Genomic DNA, 12,998 nt, shown 5'->3' with positions numbered 1-12,998 from the left:
TTCTTTGGAAATGTTTTAAATGTAATTTATTGGTAAACTTCGCAAATGTCAGTGAAATATATGCGAAGTGATGACGCCCTTGGCTTATTTCATTCAACATGTTAAACTAATCTCTAGTGTCGTAACTAGTAACTAGTTACCACAGGACCACGTGACCGATCAGACTGGACCGGAAGTAAAGCCCCCTGGTTTCCCGCCCCGCCTCAAACGGGTCAGAGCATCACGACGCTGGTAAGTCCGAAACTGCAGCGCCTGCGCTTTATTTCTCTTCCTAATTGACGGTTTCTCCTCTTCTCTGCCGGTACCGGTCGTCTGTAACCCGCCCAGCCACTTAAACCCACTTTGTTCCGCTTTTCTTCCTACTTTAAGCTACTTTTCGCTTCTCGTGCGTTAGCATGTTGTTTAGCTAATTGTTGACTTTTTGCTCCAGAAAGTGAGCAGCTTCATCAAGCACAAACATTCAGCGGGCAGTTACAGACCATTAAAATACGTTTCTGATTATCAGGATGAATATTCAGCTATATTTGTAACTCTTTTAACGAGTTCTCTGTGCGTGTTCACCAGAATCAAAACATCCCACTTGCTCCCTGCGGTAAACACATCGCTTTTAAAACTTCGTGAAACATCTTTAAATTCCATCTCTGGACGGAGTTATGAACCCAGAGTGTTAGAAGACTGCCTCAAGGTTCTTAAAATACATCTGGGGCCGCAATACGTGTTGTTTTAGGATACTTTTAAACCCTATTCCATGTAATAACAATAGTTAGCTCTGACCGGTGTTTCGGATGAACTGGTGTCCTTGTTAACTGATGACCGACTTCCTTTCAGTGTCTGCGTGTTTGTTAAAAGTTTTAAGTCTCAGTAAATATGTGGTGGAAGGGTATTTTATCAGTGCTGTGGTCATGACAGAGAAACTCCCAGCATACTCACAGTTGGCAGCTTTAAACAATAAAGACACATTTGGATGACTGTAAACGCTTAAACCATTCTAAACTTTCAGTGGTGACAGTCTAGTTCAGGGTGTTCTGCAGCTTTTTCAGGAACGCTCTTCTACCGATCAATGTGTGTCTTTTCTGTAGCCACAAAACCCATTTTACCCTCGAAATGAAGATAAGTTATCTTCATGAGTAGTAGTCACATGTTTAAAGTTAAGTGGAAAAGTCAGCAGATACACTTTTCTCTCTCCAGAAGCCTTTGCAGTCTGCCCAGCTTCGTCCATGGAGCCCAGCACTGGTCGCGAGGGGTCTCTGTCCGGCAGAAGACCCTCCAGCCCAGCCTCTCGCCCCCCCGCCGCTGCTAAAGCACACAAAGTGTCCATTACCCCCTTCCACTGCTCTCCCATCATTATCAGCAGCAATGCCTCGTTTCGCGGCAGGCCAGGGCCGGGGCGGGGGAAACGTTTTTCGGCGCCCGCCGGCTTGTTTCTAAGCACGGCGGGGCGTCTGGCCACACCCCTCATCAGAGAGAGACTTGCCACTGCTTCTTCAGGCAGTGCGGACGGAATGACTCTCAGCTCCAGAACAGGCCGGACGCCAGCAGAGGAGGAAACACCTGAAGCGCCTCCAGTCAGGGTAAAAATTCGGACTGCGTCGTACCAGCTCTAACAACTTATTACAGTTATTATAAAGCTAGGTGAGGAATTTAAGAGGGATCAACTTAGAACAGCAGGAAAACTGAAGAGAAATCAATGTGGAAACTCTTTTAGAAACTCTATGAAATCATGATGTGATTCTGAAGTTTTACTTTGATTCTTGAATAAATGTTTTCTGAAATTTTCTGAATCCAAAAGTTGAATCCATACTTTTACTTTTAGGTGTCAATATTTCCCTTTAGTTAAAGACTGCGAGTACATTTTATCAAAAATCTACAGGATTTACTTACTAAAAAAAGAACACTCCATTGTATATATGTGTAATAAATATTATATAACAGTATTACAATAACATGTAATATATGAATTAGATGTAATTTGTTGATATAGATATATAATTAATAATACTGTGTATTAATTTGCACTCACCGGCCACTTTATTAGGTATGCCTTGCTAGTACCGGGTTGGACCCCCCTTTTGCCTTCAGAACTGTCTTAATCCTTTGTGGCATAGATTCAACAAGGTACTGGAAACATTCCTCAGAGAGTTTGGTCCATATTGACATGATAGCATCATAAAGTTGCTGCAGATTTGTCGGCTGCACATCCATGATGCGAATCTCCCGTTCCACCACATCCCAAAGGTGCTCTGTTGGATGGAGATCTGGTGACTGTGTAGGCCGTTTGAGTACAGTGAACTTATTGTCATGTTCAAGAAACCAGTCTGAGATGGCTGGTTATTTGAGTTACTGTTGCCTTTCTATCAGCTCAAACCAGTCTGGCCATTCTCCTCTGCCCTCTGGCATCAACAAGGCATTTTCACCCACAGAGCTGCCGCTCACTGGACATTTTCTCTTTTTCGGACCATTCTCTGTAAATCCCAGTAGATCAGCAGTTTCTGAAATACTCCGATCAGCCTGTCTGACACCAACAACCATGTCAAGTTCAAAGTCACTTAAATCACGTTTCTTCCCCATTCTGAAGCTCGGTTTGAACTGCAGCAGATCGTCTTGACCATGTCTACATGCCTAAATGCACTGATTTGCTGTCATGTCATGACAGGTGTGCCTAATGAAGTTGCCGGTGAGTGTATGTTTTATATAAGTAATAAGTTAATGATAATTTTGAATACTGTGATTGTAAATTTTCCATCTCTGCCAAATTTTCAGTTATGTGTTTCATTCCTCCCATCACATGCAAAATGTTTTCTCCTCAACTTGAAACTCTGTAACTCTGTAATACAGCAGTAAAACTCTCAGAAGGGAGAAAGATCCAGCCTTTCTGTTTGGAGTTCTTATGAGATGTGTTAAGCTTCTGCATATGTGCAATAAGTAGAAAACTTAAGGAATGGTTCAAGGTACTTGAAAAGTGCATTTCTGTTTGTCGTCTTTGGCGGCAAAAGCTGTTTTAAAAGGTCAGTGAAAATGCTGCCTGTGTGTGCGGTAACATCTGGACTGCAAATATCTACTTATTTCTCGCTTAAATGATAGATTATGTTGTTTCTGAAGCCTGCAGGGAAGAAGGCCTGGAAAGCCACTCCGGTGGATCCCCAGGAGTCTGATGGTCCCAGAGCTGAACCTCAGCCTGATCAGAACATTCAGCAGAAAGTCTCTGCTGCATCACAGAAACCTCCGGGAGGTCAGTTAGAGTCAGAGATGAGTTTGAATGACACGTTTATCACTTCCTGGTCATGGTGTGTGTTATTCATGTTTTTCCAGCGGCGAGGGGGAGGAAGAGGAAGAGGAAGATGGGAATGTACAACCTGGTGCCCAAGAAGAAGGTAAAGACTGTGAAGCAGCACAATAAGGTACATTATTCATCTGTTAATCTCATAACACAAAAGGAAAACTGCTTGGAGAAGTGAGAACCGAATGTTGTGGCGTCCGTGTTGGAATCAGAAAGAGATGAAGAAGAGCCGCGCTGCAGCGGAACACAAACCCGAGGCTCCTCCAGAGGACCGACAGCTTCCAGTGGTCAGGAGCAAACCTCTAAAGCAGGAGAAGGAGGAGGAGCAGGCGGGGCCGGGCGGCCCTGTCGAATACACAGAGCTGGCTCTGGACTGCCTGGACCTCAAGGCTCAGGTGGAGCTGCTGTCGCCTCCCCTGTCAGGTCAGGTCCTGCCTCACCCTCCTCCCTGAGCCCCATCTGAGTGCTGCAGGGAGATGCTGAGTGTGTGTGTGTGTGTGCATGTGCGCAGATGTAGCAGCAGATGCTGAGGTGACTGAGTCGGACTTGGCGGAGGAGCTGCCGCTCTGCTGCTGTCGTATGGAGACGCCGTGCGGCGGCGGCCACGTGGATCAGATCTGCATGGCCATGGAGACCGCTGATGGAACGGTAAACCGGCGGAGCGGACACCGTGTGTCAGTTCGCAGGAGAGAACGAGCATTACAGAGCGTTGCTGTGTGTTCCCAGCTGAGCCGCTGCCAGAGGCGAGCCATGAAGCAGGAGATGATGAGACCCTCCAACACGGTGCACCTGCTGGTGCTGTGTGAGGACCACCGGGCCGGCATGGTCAAGCACCAGTGCTGCCCCGGCTGTGGGCTCTTCTGCAGGGCGGTGAGCGCCACCGCCTCCACTCCACCTCAATCTGCACATTTGTCGGAGCGCTGAGTACTTGTAATTTGACTCCAGCTCCATTGTCTTTAAGTTTCTGTGAAATGAGACTGAAAAGTTGCGTTTATTTAAACTCCATTTGACACTTTCTGAGTCTCTAACGTATAAAGCAAAATGAATTGAATTTACGGCGACCTCATTGTGTTTGTTTGAAAACTGTTTCACAGCTTACTTTAATTATGCAATGTTATTTATTATCTGCTGTTTAAAAAAAAAACAAAAAAACCTCTGCCCACAGGGCAGCTTCCTGGAGTGCCGGCCGTACGGTAACATCTCCCACCGCTTCCACTGGGACTGCGCCTCCATCCTGAAGGAGCGCCGCTTCTGCCCGCACTGTGGCGAGGACGCCACGAGGGCGGCGCAGGTGACGGTGCCCCGGGCCGAGCCCTCGCCCTCCGTGCCCCGCTCCAACCCGGGGCCGTCGCTGCCCACCGCCGCCACGCTGCCGTCTGTCCCCGCCACGCCCGCCGTGCCGCAGACGCTGCGAGCCAAGAAGAGCAGCGAGCCGCAGCGGGACCGAGACGACAGTCCCAAGAGGTAGGAGGAGGCTCGGGAATAAAACACTTCATTCACAACACGAGAGCAAAGTTCCTCAACGCTCGGTTTGTCTGCTGAAGGTTGAAGGACGAAGCTCCACGTCCTGCAGAGAGACTCCCCAAAGAGTCCCTGGAAAACATCCTGACGGCCCTCGATGATGAAAAGTACTCTTAATCTGAAATTATCTGACTTTTATTATGAAAATAGTCAGTTTTCTCAGTTTGAACAGACTGATTCCTGTTCTTCATCTTCTTCATCACAGCCTGAAGCCAAAGAAAGTGAAGTACCCCGCCAGGCAGCTGTACGTCTCAGCCAAGCAGGGCGACCTGCAGAAGGTCATCCATCTTCTGGGTGAGTGGAAGAAAGACGGCGCTCCACCCGTTCACACCGAGCCCTCACCCACCTCACAGATTCTCCCCGCTGTGTGTGTGTGTGTGTGTGTGTGTGTGTGTGTGTGTGTGTGTCTGCAGTCAATGGGAAGGACCCCAACTTCCTGATGGATGGTCAGAACAAGCGCACCCCGCTTCACGCCGCGGCAGCCGAGGGTCACCACGAGGTCTGCCACATGCTGGTCCAGGTGAGGAGCTGGAGTGAGTCATTCTGGGAGATACTTGTGATTCTGACTCTGAGGGAGGCGTTTCACTTTCCTCCTCAGAATTCCCCCTTTTTTTTTTTTATCTTCTTTCCTTTTTTAAAGATGACAACAATAGTATTGTACAAATTTGTAGAGAGGTGAATTTCAAATGTAAAATATGCTTTGTTACACATTTAAAACACACATTTACATGTTCAAAGTCAAATTATTGTACTTGAAGATCATGGTTTGGATTCATATACACAGGCCAGAGGTTATTTTGCCTACCTTGACATGTTTTGGCAAATCCAAACCATGAATACAAAAAAAGGCCCAATGAACCTTATCGGACTACTTGAAGATCAATTGTAACTTTTAAAGTTAAAGGGCAACTCCGGGTTTTTGACACCTGGACCTTATTTCTAGGTGTGTCATGCTCATATACTCACTCAGACAAACATTATGCATCTCGGAGTCCTTCAGAAGTTGTTTAGATCTAACCGATTTAGCGGGGGCCACGGCAAGGGAGCTTCAGCGCGGGACATCATCTCTGCAAAATCGCTCATTTCGGCTATATTTTTTCATCCATCGCTAGTGTCATAAAGTCAGCTCGTCTACCATCTTCAGGTGGGTCAGCTGACCCACCTGAAGATGGTCGGATGGCCAGGGGTGGCCGGCGCGTGGGTCAGGTCGCCCGCCCGCGGAGCCCGACCGGGCCTGGAGGTTGGGCCGCTGGGTCGGGGGAAACCGTCCGCCACGGCGGCGGCGCTGAGCACTGTGCCGGGCGGGGGACCCCCATGGCGGCCCCGGGTTGCCTTTCGGTCCGGGGTTGGATGCTCAAAGCTCTGCTCTGCTCTAATGGGATCTGCTGCGCTTCGCTCTTCTTTGACACCTCCATGCGGAAGGTGGGCCTCCAGCGGGGCCCTGTGGCCCGGTCTGGAACGCGCTTCCGCCGGGCGGCGGAGATCTGGATCCTCCCGCTGCAGAGAGAGCTCCAGAAGCAGCACAGCGGGTGTCCGCGCGCCCCGTGGCCGGCGCGCATCCGCCGGGGAGCGGAGCTCCGCAGCCTCCTGGCGAGGAGAGCCGTGCGTCTCCGCCGGCTTTGGGACCTCCGGACCTCCAACTCGGCACCTGGAAGTCAGACGCCCGAGCGCCATGACAGCCGAGGCCGACTCAAAGTGCCTCTCTGCTGGGGAGAGGAGCTCCGCAACGTTCCCATCCCAGTTAATTGTGGCTAAGTTAGTGAAAACTGTCAGCTGACCCACCTGAAGACGGTAGACGAGCTGACTTTATGATAACACTGGCGATGGATGAAAAAATATGGCCGAAATGAGCGATTTTGCAGAGATTATGTCGCGCTGAAGCTCCCTTGCCGTGGCCCCCGCAGCGGGGGCCCCGCTATATCGGTTGGATCTAAATAACTTCTGAAGGACTCTGAGCTGCACCATGTTTGTCTGAGTGAGTATATGAGCATGACACACCTAGAAATAAGGTCCAGGTGTCAAAAAAACGGAGTTGCCCTTTAAATTGTTTTAGTTTCAATTTTCTAATCATTCAATTCAAGTTTATATATTCAAAGTTCAAATTTTTATATTTCGAAGATACATTTTAAGTTTAAAGCTCAATTAAATATTTTTTATGTTTTTTATGTTTTAAGTTCATTTTTTATTTTTAAGTTCAATGTTTTATTTTTTAAGTTCAATTTTTTTATGTCTAAAGTTCAATTTTATACATTTTAAAGTGTATTTTTCATGTTCCAAGTAGTATCTGTGGCTTGGTGTGTGTCTCTCAGGCCGGAGCCAACCTGGACATGTTTGACCAAGAGCAGAGGACGCCGCTGATGTCCGCCTGCGAGAACAACCACCTGGACACAGTGAAGTACCTGATCAGAGCCGGGGCCGCCGTCGGCCATAAGGTGAGTCCTGCAGGGTTTCTGGGTTGTCGTGCTGTTGTATCGGAGTGTTGTGACTCCGTGGCGTCCAGACCCGAACCTGCTGAGACGCCTGGTTGTCTCCTCCTCAGGACGTCTTGGGCTTCACCTGTCTCCACCTGGCAGCTAAACTGGGACATTACAATGTCATCCAGCATCTGCTCTCCAAGGCTTCCAAGCACATCAACTGCCAGGTAAAAACACACCCAGAGGTTCAGCCACTGCCCGAGTGTGTGAGTGAGTCCTGCAGCCGGTGCGTGTGTGTGTGTGTGTGCGCGCGTGCAGGATGATGGAGGCTGGACCCCCATCACCTGGGCCATCGAGTACAAACACGTGGAGGTGGTGCTGCTGCTGCTGGGCAAAGGAGCCGACGTCAACATACGGGACAAGGTCAGTGAAGGCAGCACGCACGACAGGGAAGACTCCACGCTTTTACCACGGGAAGAGTTTCAGATTGAACGGGAGTTTTATCAGTGACATATTTCCGTTCACAGCTTTCATTCAGATGGAGCTCCTGTGTTGATAACAATACATCAACCTGGAATCAGCAAGCCAAAAGTCCAGAAAAGACAGAACAAAAACAGATGATTGTACTATTTAATGTTGAATGGACCAATATGAGGGCAAAAATGTAACTTTTAACACACAAAACCTTATTTTAAACACATAACATTGAACTTTAAGCATATAAATTGAACTTTGAACAGGTTAAATCGAAAATTTAGCATAATAGTGACACAGTACTGGAGACAGAAGCTCTGCTTGAGGTTTTGGAGTTGTAACTTTGGACTTTCTGGCGTCTTGTTTGCACCACCAGCAGCAGTGGATTCAGAGATCAGTGTGAATGAGAAGGGGAGTGTAACGCTCTGAGAACGGCGGCACTGACGGTGGATTGTTGTGCTCGCCAGGAGGAGAACGTGTGTCTGCACTGGGCCGCCCTGTCGGGCTGCGATGACATCGCTCAGGCTCTGCTGGACGCCCGCTGCGACCTGAACGCCATCAACGTGCACGGAGACTCGCCGCTCCACGTTGCGGCCAGAGAAAACCATCTGGAGTGCGTTGTGTGAGTGTGAAGCTCCTTTCAGCTCACACACACACACACACACACGCCCCTGAGATCCTGACTTGACCTTGAGTGTGTCTCCAGGTTGTTCCTGTCTCGCGGCGCTGATGTGTCTCTGAGGAACGTGGAGGGCCAAACCGCTCTGGACTGCTGCCTGACTGGATCCAAAGTGTGGGCGGCGCTCAACGCCAACAAGAAGCTCACCGATGCCCGCCGAGGCCGAGACTGTTTGGGAGAGCGAGTGCTCAGCAGGTCTGCTGGATCTCACTGGAAACACCTGAAGTTCCTCCTGTTGATGCTCATTAGAGACGCAGCTGCAGGAATTAGTATCCTGAGGAGAAAATCAAGCATTGAAGAGTTGGGAGAATTAATAGAAGACAATCACTGTTCTCTAATCCATGACAAATTCAATTTTATGTCGACGATATAGTAGTAGTTCCAAAAATGTCACCTAAATATAAAAAATTGCAAAAGTACAGGAAAAAAAAAATCAGAAATTAAAAGTTTCAACACTGGTTATAAATTATAACGGAAATCTTTTAAACAATTTTAAAAAATGTTTGAAAAACCAGAAAAGGTATTATTCACCACAAATATTTAGAAAAAGAATTACAATTTAAATGAATGCAAAATCAAATCTACGAGTTTAATAGAATGTTCAAATCTGAATTTAATTACACATTTTTAAAGAATAAAATGATTTGTCAAGATATTACAAAGACATAAAATTTCAGATCAAACTGAAATCTTAATTAATTTGAAATATTCAGAACAGTAGTTGGCTACACGGTGGAACAGTGGTTAGTACTCTTGCCTCACAGCAAGAAGTTCCTGGGTTCAAGTCCCAGCTGGGTGTTTGCATGTTCCCCATGCTCCCTTGGTCCAAAAACATGCATGTCAGGTTAATTGGTGACCCTAAATTGCCCCGAGGTTTGAATGTGAGTGTAATCGTTGTATGTCTATCTGTGTTGTACATCACTTTGGATAGGCACTTTTGGACAAGAGAGTCTGAATTAGAATGATTTCATCAAGCTTCTCTATAAAAGTGGTTTTCCTCTGTCGGTTGTGTAATCTGATTCCCCCTCCTCCCTCAGAGACGTCTCCCGGGGTTACGAGTCTGTCCCCATCTCCTGTGTCAATGGTGTGGACGGCGAGCCGTGTCCCGACAACTTCAAATACATCCCCGACAGCTGCGTCACGTCGCCGCTCAACATAGACAAGGACATCACCCGCCTGCAGGTCGGAGCCCCGCGCCCCGCGCTCCACTGCTCCACCGTGCCGCCGCTGTGGATCTGAAGTTCTAATGTGAAAACTGTGTTTGTGTGTGTTTTCCTCTCTCAGCACTGTGGCTGTACTGACGACTGTGTGTCCGGTTCCTGTGTGTGTGGACAGCTCAGTCTGCGCTGCTGGTATGACAGCGTGAGTTCACACAGTTTTCACGTTGCAAGTCTCAACTTTCTTGCTCATTTGGATTAGATGTCAAAATGTTCTGATTTATACAGTCTGTGACCACTAGATGTCTCTAGTGGGGCAGAAAAAGGCAGATTGAAAGTGAAGGCGGTAAAATGTGTTTTCAGGAGGGTCGTCTCCCTCAGGACTTCTGCCAGCGCGAGCCGCCGGTGCTGTTTGAGTGTAACCACGCCTGCTCCTGCTGGAGAACCTGCAGGAACCGAGTGGTGCAGAACGGCCTCAGGTGACAGTGACCTCCTCCTCGGAGCCTCCCGGCTCCGTGCCGCTCTCCGCTGGTGAAGGGATCACACAGTGACCTGCTGGTGTGTTTGGTTGTGGCCTCAGGGTGCGGCTGCAACTTTTCAGGACGCTGAACATGGGCTGGGGGGTGAAGGCCATGCAGGACGTTCCTCAAGGAACCTTCGTCTGCGAGTGAGTCACACTGGAGGCGCGCTCAGCTCCTGCTGTCCCTCCTGCTCCTCCTCTTCATCTTCTTCCTCCTCCCACAGGTATGTCGGGGAGATTATCAGCGACGCCGAGGCTGACAAACGAGAGAACGATTCCTTCCTCTTCACGCTCGACAACAAGGTTCGTACTTTTTGATGGCTGGTGAGATGAACCTGTCGAGAGATTACCAGACAAGACCAGCTCTCTACAGAAGGACACATGGTTTTTTTTTTGGTTTGTTTATCTGCAGTTTCTTTAGAACTGTGTTTTACTTGCAGTGGCAGTGGTTCCCCTTAAGAGGGCAGCAGAGTTCAACTACAAAGCTGAAGGAGAAAATAGAGTCTTGGTTCTTTCACACCAGATGCACCAAAATCCAGTAGAAAAGAATCCAACTTGGTTTAAAGGTTGTATCGAGGATTTTCCATGGAGAGAGAAATCCAGTGACAGTTAGTCCTTTTTGAAATGCTGCGCATGCGTGACCCACACCCCTCCTCCCCTGCTCTCTACGGAGGAACGCCTCCTCCTTACGCAGAAAGTAGCATGTAGCAACTTAGCATCATAGCGCTAACACATAGCTGCCAACGTGTCCTTTTGAACAACACAAAACACAGCGAATATGAGTGAAATCCTGCACTTGCGCCAAACCCTGTCCCTGAGCCGTCCCTGCTCTCGGTGGATCAGAGGAGGACGGGGAGGTTTGTGTGGAGCTGCAGGACTGGAGCAGACGCTGGAGCTCACAGCTGATCTGTGTGGCTGCAGCATGCACGCGTAAACAAACCCCCCCTCCTCCTCTCACTCTCCGGACTTTTTCATACAAGTCTTGTTTTAAGATTAAAACATACATTTTCGCCAAATAGCAGCACATTGCAGCTATGATTAAGAAAAATTGTCTCAAGTCTGCAGGTGAAAAGGTGTTGATAGCGGCAGCAGAGCTTAGCATGGTGGAGCGGGGGGGAGCGCGTGGGGGAGGGGGGACGAAAAGGGCGTAGGAGCATCACAGTTACGCTACTAATGTAGGACACATTAGAAAACCAATAGATAACGAGGCTACCTCGTTATCTACTGGCTAGAGTAATGTTGGTTTTACAACATCCAGAGTTGATTGTTTTTCTTTTTTTTTGGTCAGGATAAAAACAAGGCTGCTACAGCTTAATAACGCCATTTTTTAGCTTTAATTCATTTTTGTTAGTAATAAAGATCTTCTATACAACCCTTAAGGAATAAGGGTTTAGTTGAAGAGTCCTGGTCTGAACGCTACCAGAGTTTTCAGTTTTCATTTGAAAATGTGGTGTAAACGGGTCCTCACTCTATTTCAAAGATTCCAGAAGTGTTTTAAGGATCTGTGGGTGAAGTTTAGAGAGTTTGGTCTTGATTTCATGTTCCCTTTAATCATGGTCATTTTTTTAAATAATATTAAAGGGTTTAAACAGTTAAAATGATAATAAAACAGAAAATGAATGTGGCTCCCACCTTCCAGGTGAAGGAGGATTTTTTTCCATCTCAGATGTTCAGGAGGCGTACCCGTGAGCTTTGGTCAGAAGGTGGCGCTGCTGTGCTGTTTATCTGTCTGGAGCACAGCTCTGTCTCCTGACTGGTTTGCTCTTCTGATGATGATTTCAGTTGATGTATTCAGAGGAGTGGTTTTGAATTGTGTATGTCTGTCTTGGTGAATGTGCGACCCGGCTTCCACGCCAGGCCTCACCTGTTCCTTCCTACCTTTTATTGGAGAAAAGCGTGACCTCAGCGCTTCTCTTCTCTGACGTTCCGGTCAAGGTGGGCGACGTCCACTGCATCGACGCCCGGCTGTTCGGGAACATCGGCCGCTTCATCAACCACCTGTGCGAGCCCAACCTGCTGGCCGTAAGAGTCTTCACCATGCACCAGGACCTGCGCTTCCCTCGCATCGCCTTCTTCTCCAGCAGGAACATCAAAGCCGGCGAACACATCGGGTAAGACCTGAACGAAATTAACCGCTTTCCCGGCTTTCATCATCCATCTGCCACTCTTTCCATTTTATCCTTTGATTTTTAATAATTTCAGTGATTTTCTATCACAGAAGACCAGTATTGAACATTAAAAGTCAATAATCTCTCATTTCCACTGAATCATGGAACATGAATTTGATGAATTGTCTCTCCAGGTTTGACTATGGTGATCACTACTGGAGGGTGAAGAGGAAGTACTTCAGCTGTCAGTGTGGCTCTCCCAAGTGTCGCCACTCAGCTGGAGGCCGATAGAAACTCCACCGTGACCTCGGATCTCTGAGTTCATCCAGCCAGTGATCAGGAATGAAGAGCTCAGGATCTCTCAGTTCTATAGTTCAACTAGTTTTAACTGATTATTGTTATTGTTCTTTTTAGCTTGAATTGAATTTAAATCCTACAAAGTGTCTTAATAGTGGATTAAAAAAGTAAATGCAGGTTTTGTTGTCTGTTTTTGCTACATGTTCAACTTAGAAATACATACTTTTAAAATAACTTTGTCTTGTTTCTTTCTTCTTGAAAGTTTTCATAGAAAGACAGCGTGCATGTAAAGATTAATGTGCCATCAACACAGATGAATACAACACATACAAGAAGTGAATTTTAAGATGAAAAAAAGGAGTTCAATTGAATGAATGTGAATAATCCAAAGGAAAAAGGGATTTTAGAAATAAGTAACAGTTGGAGTGAAGTGAACATGATTTATAATGAAGTAAATCTGAAAATGTTTTAGATGTAGAGAAAGAAAACATGTCACGGTAGTAACGTGTGTGTGAGGGAGGACCTGTGGGAAAGAGGCTGAATGTTTGTCT

At 47.4% G+C, this 12,998-nt stretch overlaps 1 protein-coding gene across 1 annotated transcript; it reads left to right on the top strand.

Annotated features, from left to right (window-relative positions):
- The first annotated feature begins 192 nt into the window (after positions 1-192).
- LOC115398782 (histone-lysine N-methyltransferase EHMT1-like) lies at positions 193-12,672 on the top strand. The gene is made up of 23 exons (XM_030105732.1): positions 193-231; positions 1,189-1,571; positions 3,100-3,229; positions 3,310-3,398; positions 3,490-3,700; positions 3,789-3,925; positions 4,004-4,147; positions 4,443-4,741; positions 4,822-4,905; positions 5,004-5,092; positions 5,212-5,318; positions 7,108-7,230; positions 7,338-7,439; positions 7,531-7,635; positions 8,154-8,308; positions 8,393-8,560; positions 9,403-9,547; positions 9,650-9,727; positions 9,886-10,001; positions 10,103-10,189; positions 10,267-10,345; positions 11,978-12,153; positions 12,345-12,672. The coding sequence occupies exons 2-23, from the start codon at positions 1,218-1,220 to the stop codon at positions 12,439-12,441; spliced, it is 3,075 nt and encodes a 1,024-aa protein (XP_029961592.1). The 5' UTR covers positions 193-231; positions 1,189-1,217; the 3' UTR covers positions 12,442-12,672.
- The last annotated feature ends 326 nt before the right edge of the window (positions 12,673-12,998 follow it).

Source organism: Salarias fasciatus, chromosome 12 (assembly GCF_902148845.1).
Source record: "Salarias fasciatus chromosome 12, fSalaFa1.1, whole genome shotgun sequence".
NCBI lineage: Eukaryota > Metazoa > Chordata > Actinopteri > Blenniiformes > Blenniidae > Salarias > Salarias fasciatus.
This window is presented reverse-complemented; position numbering and strand designations above follow the sequence as displayed.